Source organism: Anas platyrhynchos, chromosome 5 (genome assembly GCF_047663525.1).
Source record: "Anas platyrhynchos isolate ZD024472 breed Pekin duck chromosome 5, IASCAAS_PekinDuck_T2T, whole genome shotgun sequence".
Classification (NCBI taxonomy): Eukaryota; Metazoa; Chordata; class Aves; order Anseriformes; family Anatidae; genus Anas; species Anas platyrhynchos.
In genome coordinates, this window is record NC_092591.1 from 24,620,860 (window position 1) to 24,632,500 (window position 11,641).

General features: G+C 41.2%; 2 protein-coding genes across 6 annotated transcripts in view; one reads left to right on the top strand and one right to left on the bottom strand.

The window, feature by feature from the left end:
* Nucleotides 1–7,286, top strand: part of ENTPD5 (ectonucleoside triphosphate diphosphohydrolase 5 (inactive)) — a 21,418-nt gene extending 14,132 nt beyond the window's left edge. For all 4 annotated transcript variants that reach the window (XM_038180796.2, XM_027459618.3, XM_038180799.2 and 1 more), the window contains 6 exons: nt 434–495; nt 1,924–2,025; nt 2,610–2,750; nt 3,081–3,137; nt 4,147–4,262; nt 4,447–7,286. In XM_038180796.2, the coding sequence (XP_038036724.1) occupies nt 434–495; nt 1,924–2,025; nt 2,610–2,750; nt 3,081–3,137; nt 4,147–4,262; nt 4,447–4,533 (565 nt within the window). In that variant the 3' untranslated portion in view covers nt 4,534–7,286. The remainder of the gene's footprint in view (nt 1–433; nt 496–1,923; nt 2,026–2,609; nt 2,751–3,080; nt 3,138–4,146; nt 4,263–4,446) is intronic.
* Nucleotides 1–11,641, bottom strand: part of COQ6 (coenzyme Q6, monooxygenase) — a 20,114-nt gene that overhangs the window by 4,766 nt on the left and 3,707 nt on the right. Inside the window, exons 8-12 of one of the 2 annotated variants that reach the window (XM_072038463.1) lie at nt 11,369–11,476; nt 10,740–10,942; nt 9,641–9,756; nt 9,092–9,258; nt 7,898–7,958 (exon numbers count right to left, since the gene is read on the bottom strand). In XM_072038463.1, coding sequence (XP_071894564.1) covers nt 7,929–7,958; nt 9,092–9,258; nt 9,641–9,756; nt 10,740–10,942; nt 11,369–11,476 — 624 coding nt within the window. In that variant the 3' untranslated portion in view covers nt 7,898–7,928. Of the gene's footprint in view, nt 1–7,794; nt 7,959–9,091; nt 9,259–9,640; nt 9,757–10,739; nt 10,943–11,368; nt 11,477–11,641 lie in introns of those variants that run through there. The other variant, XM_038180795.2, reaches the window with a different exon arrangement.

Consider the following 11,641-nt stretch of genomic DNA (forward strand, 5'->3'; position numbering starts at 1 on the left):
TAGTGGGACGTTCTGCAATTCAGTTAGTTCTGCCCTAAGTGCACATAGTCTTACGTGACATACGAAAGGCCATACTATTCCCCATGCACTCCTCACATATCTTTCTTTCTCCCTTGTTTTTATGACTAATTGAATGAATGTTTTCATTTTACTGCTGTTCAATGAATGTCTCATAGAAACATCACACCATCTCTAATCACGTTCTACTGTTTTAGATTTACCCCTTTTACAGGTCTATGTGTCTAGGCATTTGTACGTCTGGTACTTGGAATTGTTCTTGCATATGCAACTACTTTAGAGAGGGTAGAGTAGTGGGAAGCAAAGAAAGGAAATTTGTTTTGGGTGTTCCATGATTTAGGAAGAGGAGGGTATTGCTGAAGCATACCAAATGTGCAAGAATTAAAACTGTATCGTCTTACTTTGTTGTTTGCAGCTATTTGGGTTTTGGACTAAAAGCTGCCAGACTAGCAACTCTCGGAGCTTTGAATATGGAAGGTACGTTCAGATGACAGAACATCTAAGATTTCTGAAGAGATGGGTAGGTTTAGTCTTGTGTCAGCAGCCCATTTCCTGTGTCTTCACTTCTGTATTTCATACATCTTTTCCTGCTATAGATCTGTCCAAAAACAGCCTACCACTTTTTAAAAAGAGTGTTTTGTGAGGGAGATGCTTTTCCATATTTCCATTTTCAGCCAATGTGCAAATTCCAGAACTGCACATGTGGACACAAATATCCTAAAGACACTGCCAGCCACAAATGCACAGCTTTACCAGCATGCACATAAATGTAAACAGCATGAATAGGTTCTTTTCCCAAGGACTGCTGCTTAGGCCAAGCTAATTCACAGGTCTTTCTAGTGTCCACTGCCTCCTCAGGCTCCCCCAGACCTCCTTTCCTATTTACTGACTAGCTTGAGGTCCACAGGCATACCACACACACCCTCACCGACTAAACCAAACACATAGATTCATGAGTCTTTCCAGTCTCTGACCCAGACCTCAAGTCATTCTAATACCCATGCCAAGACCTCGGGACTTCTGTCTGGTTTCTGGCCAGAACCTGGGATCTTCCCACCTGGCTTCTTACTTGCTGGATAGACAAGCTTGTGTTAATTACTGGAACAAGTGTCAGAAAAAACAAAAACAGTTGGGAATAGGGCTTAAGAAGATAGGAATTGACTACTGACTGATCACAGGCCTCAGTCAGAAAAAAGTGCTGAACAGGGGCTTATGATCGCCCCCTTTTATCCTTCTCTCCATTTTCCAATATTTGCTCTTCCCTGAAACATTTTGATCCCCTTTCCCTGCCTTTGATCCTTCCTACAAACATCCTGTAGTAAGTTTTGCACATTCCCCCAGTCACCCTCAAACGTTCCACAGAAGTCTGCTTTTTCCTATGAGACCTGTGCTGGCCACAACAAACATGTTTCTTATCAGTTACAGTATTTGTGGTTAAACCTCTTCGAGGCTATACTTAGCAGTTCCTGTAGTGGCCATTGATCAGTGTCTTACAAGTTTCTGACTTCCTTGCTCAGTTGTTTTGCTTGTGTCAGTTATGTGCTGTTTGTTAGGGTTTGTGTATGTGTGTTTAATTAATTACGTCTCATGATTGTTTGTCTTCTATGCTGATAAGCCATTATCCAGATATCCTTCTACCATTTATCTCTCGTTAACAAATGACAAGACTAACTGCTCTGTAGCTTGCAGGACAAAATGAGTACAACTTTTCCAGACTGAGACAACACCTTAATTCATAACGGTAGTTTAATTCAATTCATAGTTTATGGCGATATATCAATTCAGATTTCCTTACTTTTGCTTGATGACCTTAATGAAGATCTTTCAGTCTTCTCTATCTCTACACATTAATCAACAGCTGTGTTAAATTTTATCCTTTCCGACTCCCCTCTGGTTTTGTTCCAGCTGTGGATGGACAAATGTTCCGCAGTTCTTGTTTGCCAAAGCAATTGGAAGCAGAGTGGCACTTTGGGGGAGTGAAGTACCGGTATGGTGGCAACAAAGAAGGTAAAATAAGGCAAATTGTGGCTTCTTGTAAAACAAATCTTTTTTCTTAAATATACTATCCCTAATGCTGCAAATAGCGCATGAAGCTGCTCCCATCAGTGGCTAGAACAGACCCATTTAGTGACTGACATTGCTTTGCCTTACAGTGGGGTGGAACACAATTGCTGAGCTGCAGATTTGGTGTGTGTGGAGTGGATTGGTAAATTACAACATGATGGGGAAGGAAAGTAAAGTTTTATCTAGCAAGCGGTAGCAAATGTAAATGAGATTCTGCTGACCGCAGAACATAACAATGGGAGCTTTGCCTGAAGCAGAGGAAGCTTTTAATGCACCTACTCTAGTATGCTCAACGCACCTTTCATACATTGCTGTGAGCTATTCTAACCAGTTCCACTTGATGATGGTGATCTGGAGTCCTTGCTGCATGCAGGTGTCACACTGGATTATGGAGAGGATACCTAAGCTCTTCTGACCTCTTCTGATTCTTTAATCCCTGCTTCTTCCCTTCTAGTGCTATTGCCAGTGATTCTTCCATCTGCTGGATGTGCCCCTTTGGCTCACCCTGACTGTGTTTGTCATGACAGGAGAAACAGGATTCAAGCCTTGCTACTTGGAAGTACTTAAGGTTGTCAAAGGGAAACTGCACCAACCAGATGAGATTCGTGCAAGTTCCTTCTACGCTTTCTCCTACTACTATGATCGAGCAGTTGACACCAACCTAATTGGTAAATTGATTTGGGGTAATCTAATGCAAGCATGTCAACCAGAAGGTAGAACCACGGGGACGAGCTGTGGGGAGCAGGGCAAAGGCAAGGTATTCAGAAAGAAGAAATGCACCAAGTGCATTCAGGGAATAAACGCGTATCCCTCAGTGTAGCTTTGATGTTCAGAATTTGGCAGATGAGACTTGTGCTCTCAGCTCCAGTTAGACTTGCAGCTTTGTTCCCTGTTACCAACAGATTTCATTCCTAGTACAGCATCACTGAGTTGTACTTTAGAGTCAACTCAAACGTCTTCAGGTCTATGATGATGTTTTCTCACCTCTTCTTTTTCAGATTATGAACAGGGAGGTGTTCTGGAAGTGAGAGATTTTGAAAGAAAAGCCAAAGAAGGTAATTGACGTGAGACTTGGGATACTGGTGGGGAGATCACTGAAAATACCTATGTCCATAAGGCAGTACTTAATGTGTTCGGCTTCAGAAAAAGACTGTTTAGCCTTTATTCCACTTACATGTCCATGTCTTGTTACTTGCCTTTTGTTAGCCAACGCTTCTAACTACTGCAAAAGAAGGTATTGAAGAACAGTGACAAGAGACAGTGTGCTAGCAACTTTGCAATTCTGTTCAGGAAATAACCGAAGGGAGGTAGCTGATAAACGGCAGTGCAAAGAGGCATAAATTTCCTATCATTGCTGTATGAAGGTCATCTGTAAAACTGCAACTCTGAGTTTAGCAGAATGCTGACTTGTTAGTCTGTCACCCTAAGTCCTTTTTAATCTCTAACAATATAGAGAAAGAGAATAGAGATTGTTTAAGTTAAGACAGCCTCCTCTGCATCTCCTTACCTCCCCAACCTTATTTCTGAATGCGTGCTCTAGTTTAAACCTCCTCCTTAAAAGAACTCTCCATGCTACTTATGGCTAAACCTTTAGGCTACAGGGTAAGATAGTACCTCTCAATTATGATCATCCTTATGACAATAGTAGGCCATCTTTGTCATCAGATATGCTTAGTTATGTAGGTTAGGACAGATTTTTTTCTAAAATAGCACCTCAGTTCAGTGATATTTCAGATAATTTCCCTAGAAACTCAGATGATTTTGGATAGGTGTTCTTAAACATTAGTGTGGAATCAGCTCCAGTGACTGAGAGGTTGTTTGGGCAATAGCCTCTTCCCTCTCATGCTACTAGCATGGGTGGGCAAATTAAGAAAAACAAAAGAAACAAAAAAAACCACAACTGCCAGCCTAGAAGGTAAAGTAGTATGTATCTTGCATTATATGTACTCATTAATAGAAGTGGGTGGCTTGATTTAGTAGGTTTTAGGTTGAGGGCAGTTTAAGTGTATAATGTAGAGAAAAGCTCTTTTATTCTGCTAAGTTTTTTTTTATTTCCTTCTTTAGTATGTGATAACATGGAGAGGTACAACTCAGCAAGTCCTTTCCTCTGCATGGATCTCACGTACATCACTGCTTTATTAAAGGAAGGTTTTGGATTTACGGACAACACACTCTTACAGGTAAGAAAAAGATTTAAATCCTAAAACTGTCTTTCCTCTTTCTTTAACAATCAACATACGCTAGTTCCTTTCTCTGGCTAACTATTTACCACATCTTTCCAGTGTTATTATGTTGTAGTTGCTGTTATCTGTGCAACCTACAACTCTAGAAAACTGTTGAGAACTACTTTTTCTTCCTTCATAGTTAACAAAGAAAGTGAACAACATAGAGACAAGCTGGACTTTGGGTGCTACCTTTCACTTACTGCAGTCTCTGGGGATAACGTATTGAGCTGAGACATTCCTGTGGACTTCAGCATTCCTCAGAGTTTGAGAAAGCAAATTGAAATCTCCAGGTATGTTGTTCAGCTGGAATCAGTCACAGAGTATAGCATGGACCAAAGCTATGCAACAGATCTTCACCTGGGAGTGGCATCACACATAATGAAATTATAAGTAATCTATAATTGTAATTGTCGTAAATGATCCAGAAGCTGCCTTTTGAAAGTCAAAAAGCCTAAACTCCAGCAGAGCATCTGCAAGGGGCTCAAAGCCAGCTTTCACCAGCACATTTGTATAGCATCCCATTGCTAAAAGCACAGTATACCTGGCACATGGTGGTAAACTACAGACACGTGATTTCTCCTCCCTTTTATTTTAAGGCATACAGAATTGATGCTTGCTTGGGAGACATACAGGAATTAAAGATGGCACCAGCAGTCATTCAGAGGAAATTGAACAACTCTGGATGCTTCCAGCCTCAGTGTTCCAAATATCCAGCTGTTAGGTTAGCTAATACATTGCAGGAAGATTCCAGTCTTTCAAGGGGCCTGCTATAAGCACTCCTTGGGTATGATTTTCAGAAAGGCATTGGCTGAAACATAGGTTGTACCATACCACATATTTCTTTAGGCAGCAGGAGTTTCTTAAACAGCACGTGTGACCTACTGTTGTGTTCCTACCTTTGTGCTGCCGTTTGTAAGTCTGGAGCCATACAGTATGTCTGCCAATCAGACCTGATAACTTGGTTCGTTTACCATCTAGTCATAACACACAGTTGTGCTGGCACAAAACTAGTCACCACTGCCAGATACTTAAACTCCACTGCCAAAAGAAATGCTGGTCGCATTATACCCACAAGGAAATTAAGGATGCGTTCAGATGAAACGTCTGATCTAGTAACAGCTCACTTTGCTATGACCATCTTCTCTTCAACACAGAACATGTAACTTAAAGATAAATTTACCCAAGTTTTAGGAAGAGAGAGGTATTACCCTGTGACTAAGCGAAGCTTTTACTCACCCATGTCTTGTGACGAACACTTTGTTCCTGTCAGGCATTTGCACCTACCCATATGCTACCACACACCTTTTCCAGTTCTGTAAAACACAAGACTGCCCTCACAGTACCTTCTCTGCAAACTGGATTTGAAAATAACTGGTAATGCCTAGCCAGGGGAGGAACTAGTGCACTCACATCCTAACGCACCAAGGATGTTAATCTTGCCAAGCAGTGGAGACTTAGAACTTTGCCTTACTGTGAACATTAGTCCTCTTCCTTGTTAGCAGTGCAAATTTGACTATGACTGAGTAAATTACCCTATTTTTGTATCTCAGGTTTCATGGCACTAGGATACAAGGCCTGCTTTTGAGTGAACAAGTTTAGTCAGCAATAGGGGGGTCCAGAGGGTGGGGATGGAGCTGCCTGTACCTGTCCCACCTGACAGCTTGCTGTAAATTCAGACTGTTTCTTTGAAACATGAAGTGAACATCCTACCTATGCTCCTTACCAAAATCTGTTAAGAGATCCATGTTGGGAAATTCCTCAGTGCCAGACCAAACTTCTGTTCCATCTTCACTAGGAGCTTCTGTTTTAACACGAGGAAAGTTAACTGTGGAGTCCAGCTGCAATGCTGGCCTCTTCTCAAACACAAACCTTTCTTCTTCCCCGCTTTAATATTTGGCAAAACTTAGTATACAGTCAGGTCTCAACAACAAGGTGACTGAAAACATGTTCATTTTCTTCTGAGTGAACATTTTTCTTCACCTTTGCATTCTTGGAAAATACAAAGAAGGTTGCAGTGGTTAATTGGCAGGTGCGTTACTCCTGAAAGTTAACTCATGTAATAATCTAAAAGCCTTCCAGTCTGAGCCAGTGCTACGACAAACCCGCTTACTAGTTCTTGGGGCCAAGAGCCATATGCAGCGAGGCTAGATCTTAACAGTATGGCACAGTGGGATATCACACGTAAAGCACAAGCAGCAGTGTATCTGCCAACTGAATATACATGAGCCTTGAGGAGTACTTAGAGGTGTGGTTTTGTCTGCAGGGAGGATGCCCAGAACAAGATAGGTACCATGTAGAGTAAGCTTCTTCTCTGTTCTCTGTGTTCTTTGCCTCAAACTCTGGTACTACGAATCTTAGGTGGGAGCATCTGCTAGCCCGTACCAAAGTTGCATTAAATCTGAATGCTCAGGGCCTTCATTTGTCAGTGGCACAATTCATTAACTGAAGCTTAACTGCTGCTCTCTGTCAGGGGCTTGATGCTGTAGTCATAAGAGAAACAAGAACTCAGCTCAAAGTTTCTTTTGCAAGAAACTGCAGAATTGGGCCCCTGCTGTTTACATCTTACTTACTAAAGGTGGGTTGAGGATATAGAGAAGCCAGTCACATCCTCACACTTACCCTAGTGCAATGAGATTATTTATTTGTTTAAAGACTAAGCAGCCTTTTAAGGGAAGAGTTTTGCTTGCATCACTGATTTTTTATCTCCTCCTTCGTAACGTCTTTTATCCTCACTAACAGGAACTGACTAGTATGTGTGACTGAAGAAGCACAAGTAATGGTTTTCAGTCAAAAACTTATGTTGAATTCTTTGTGGTGTTAATTCCTGATACTGGTTAACTGTACATGTAAATTGTGCCCAGTAGCAGTACTCACTCAACGTTGTGAGTCTCAAATGTCTAACACAGGAGGCTGGTGTTTGGAACCTAAGACAGAATATCTTGAATTTCTATTTTAGTAATTAAAGCATTTTTAACAATATTCATAACTTTGTGGTGATGTCTTCTTTCCTAGATGTTATCTTGCATCTCTTTTTTTTTATGGGAGAGCCCTTAAGACTAACCAAGAAACACCATTATTAAATAAAGCACCAAGGGAGTGGCAGGGGGAAAAGTGAAGGAGACAGATTAGAACTTTAAAACATAGGTATCTACCATCGGGAGGTGGCTCTCTGCTGCTGCAAGTTACCCCTCCTTTTTGAGTCCAGGAAGTGGTAAGAACCCAGAAACAAAATAACACTTCCAGAAATCACATCAGGGAAAACTGAAAGTAATTAAGCAGCAAAATTTGTAACTAGCAAAATTTAGCACTGCATATGCCAGGAGATAACCCAGAAAGCTGTTTCCAGCTCAGTCTTATATTCAGAAGGCACAAATTAAAAGCACATTGCATAGACAGTTCAGTGGCTTAAGAGACCACGTACTATAGGAAGAAACCCTAAATCTTCTTGAGGAGAGCAGATGAGACAAGTTCTGCATAAACCAGTGGATGGTGTAAAACACAGCTCAATCCCTCATTTTTATTGTTAAATTAAAATAACACGATTCGAAGATTCACAACAGTCACAGTCTTTGTAAGGGTAATGCACTCACTGTCAAGCTGCCGTTCCAAACTGAAAACAGATCACTTGCTGGCAAAAGCCATGATTTGCTCCTAAAATGGGGGAGGAAAAAGAAAAGTAATTTGTAAACTGGTACAGATGTGTACATTCTAGAAAGCAGCTATAGTCTCCTTCCCATCTCCACAAGGACAAGTTCCTTGTCAGCCTTTTTTTGTCAAGTGCAGAGCACCTACCCATATATGCAACAAAATTAAAGAAATTGCAGAATCCTGTTCCTTCTCAAATAGCACAAAGCAGAGATGCAACCGATAGATTCTGAGCTTAGAAAAAGAGGCCTTCATCTGTTTTTCTGCTTTAAACAAAGAAACTAAAAATGCTGAGCCCTGAAGCAGCAGGGTGTCATTCTTTTTAGTACAACTAATAGAGACACCTTGCCAGTGGCAACTGCTCCATCTTGAAGTAACTGCTCTTCAGTTCAGCCTAGTGTCTCACTGTGACATGACATAGGAAACTTGCCACCTGTACTTAATAGGAAAGAAGCTGACTTGATTTGTGCCGTAACAGTCAAATCCAGAAATAAAGAATCTAACTTGAGGGTGTTTGGGAGCTCTGAGAATACATGAATGAACATCACGACAGTCCAACAACTAAGTTAAGACTGAGCAAAATTCAAGGAGGTTGGCTGCAAATAGAGGTTCTGCGTTTAAGACTGAACCTGCTTGCCAACACCTTCCTCAGGTAACCTCCGTTAAAAACTTGTCCTCTCCTGGCTGAAGTGCAAGTCAACAAGGCAGAACAGCAGGGAAACAGATACCTGTCTGAGCTGCACACTGTGTCTGTCAAGTCACCCGATGTCTTGCTCTTTAGTAAAGATTTGTTTTTTTGTAGGGCTGTTTTTTCACGGTGCCTTTCTGGAATGCAGTTCAAAGTTTCATGTTTGCATTCCGTAGCAAAATAAAGCCAGAGACTCCTCGTGACATTTAACCCATAATTACCGAGGTACAGCAGACACCCAGATCCTTCATCTTCCCCTGCGCTGCAGGAGAAACTTAAAACCACTGAGCCACAAATTATTTAGGAAATCCTCAGGCTCGTTACAACATAAAACCTCAGTTTGAAGAAGTTATTTTCCAACCAAAAAGTGTTTTTCTTTACTTCAACAGCTTGTGTACACTTGAGCAATTCTGGAATCTTTGCACAGCCCTCACTAAAGTAAGAATCTTACTTTGATGGGAGGCAGGGCATTTGTTGCTTGCAATCCCCATGTCCTCAGCAACACCAAGGGAGCCAGGCTCGTGGAGTAAAGCCTCTTCAATATATCAATAGCAGCTATCAAGGAGACATTGTGCCTCTGCCGTTCTGTCTCAAACTTTAAGAGATGCCTTAAGGATCCTGGAAGAGATAATTGAATATTCATATTAAAACTGTCTTGCCAGAAGAAGTTGTGCATCTTGTCTATATATCAGTCTCCACAGACAACTGAAAACCACAGAAACAACAGAGAAATGGTCTATCTTAATAAAGACCTCATTCCATCAGCCAGTGGTCTTCATCTCACCACCTCTTTAACTACCATCCTTCTGTGTGTTTAAAGCATCTTTGAGGTTTTTAAGGACGGAAAATGCATCCAACAGTTTTGCTTCAAAAATGCTTGTGCCTTTTAAACGCAAAATAGCAGCATACTTAGCCTGCAAACAGAGACAATGTTTGTCCTGATATTACCAACAAAGGCTTGTAAGAGTAAACATCTCACTGACACCTCATGGATCCTTACCCAGATCTTGCCCGTTGAAGGCTGCTGCACTGAGGTGATGAGTTAAGCACGCAATATCACGAAAGCCCAGGTTTACGCCTTGTCCTGCAAGTGGGTGGACTCTGTGTGCTGCATCCCTAGAGCAAGAAAAGACAGAAATTTAGACCCTTTCTTGAAGAAAGTCAAAAGGCTGTCAAACTCTTTGCAATGAAATTGATCCTAGAGCAGCATATGCAACTTTAACCAGTACCTCTCCTTGTATGCTATGCTGAACTACCTGACTATCTCTCCAGTTCAAAGGTGCAAGAAAAAGGGGTGAACTATTGTCTCACAATAGTTCGATCAGGTGTGAGGTGATGTGTCACATTTCACAACACAAAGTAGACAGCCATCGTGAACACAAGATAGTGGTTTATCTATGAAAGTAAGTCTACTTACAATAAAATCAAAATTGGGTTATCTGTAAAGAACAAAATCTAACACATTTCCTAAAGAAATAAAATTTGATTATGAAATGTAAGACCACACATTTAAAACATTAATGAGATATAAAGCACAGTGTGCTCGTAAGCACAGAGTGACTCAGAAGTTGGAAAGAAGGAAAGTATCTGAAAGGCAATGTGGCATCCAAGAATTACTATAAACTAGCAAGGTACTGCAGCTGTGGGGGAGAAGAGTACATTCAGCCTTAGAATGTAAACACTGTGGTATTTTCCTCTTTCTATAAATCACTGTACAAAGGCCTATGACATTCTATCCAGAATTATCTGTAAGTCTAGTCATTTGTGTTCAGGAAAAGTGAGCTAAAACTCAAACTGGTACACAGAATGACTGCTACAACGTTGGGGAAGTACAACTTCATGAGATGCTGCATTGTTTTGCTGAACTACGCAAACCAGGAAAGAAAAATAATTATCACCCAATTTACATAGGAAGCACACAAAAAGCTCCTCACACCAAAGGGTTTTGTTGACACAAGAGCAAATGATATAAACGAGGTGTGGTTAAAGTCAAACTGCAAGTATAGCTGTATTTCTAACCACCCTGTTGTTAACTGGGAGTCACTATGCTCACATCATTTCTAACCACATGCCACCCACTCACCCAGCGGGGACCTTACCCAATGAGAGCCACGCGGTGCTGGACATACTCTGTTGCATGCCCCATTCCAAGGGGGAACATGGCTCGGCTCTCTGGGTCTACTTTAGCGACGCTTGGGGGCAGCTGACGGACTGCAGTCCCCGAGGGTTTCAGGAATGAAATAGCAGACCGAAACATGGCCCCAGCAGTGTCGATGAAGTCAGTGTGGTTTACGTTGCTCCACTGAAACATGCAAACAAATGAAGAGAGATCGTTAGATGTTAACCCAAATGAGACATAAAAAAGAACCCAGTAGAAAAAAAATGAACTAGCTCCAAATATTGAATTTTAACCACCTGGACAAAAATATGCAGCAGAAGAAACAACCTTCATCACTTTAGGACATGTAAGCTTCCAACTAGGATAAGTCTACTCTTCCCATCTTTCAGAAATTCAATCCAACTTCTCCAGTGCCTTTCAGAACTAACATAGAAGAATGGCCAAAGGGTCATCCTTCCTTTGCTAACTGTCCTTTTAATATCAACCCCACCAGAGGAAGAAACTTGAGAATCCACCTTTCCTATTGCTATCCTTTAAGCTGTAGGATTCCATTGTACTTTTCACAATTACAACAGTCACCCCCATACCTGCTGCAAGGCTGATACTCACAAAGGCAGAGTTGATGCTATCCACAAAACTTTCCTCATCCATAGTGAGAAGTTCTGATGCGTGTTCATGGGATGTAGACCAAACCAGAGAGCTGGCAGTGTCAGACAGCTGGTTTAAGAGAATTTCAAGGGTAAGTATCAACAAGAAAAATAAACAAATAAAAAAAGCAACCACTGCAAGGATAACTTTAATAAATGAAAAGTAAAAGGCAGAAGAATAGAGTGAAGGTAGCAAGGCGAGGCAGAAGAAAAGTTACTATAAGAACAGACTAAA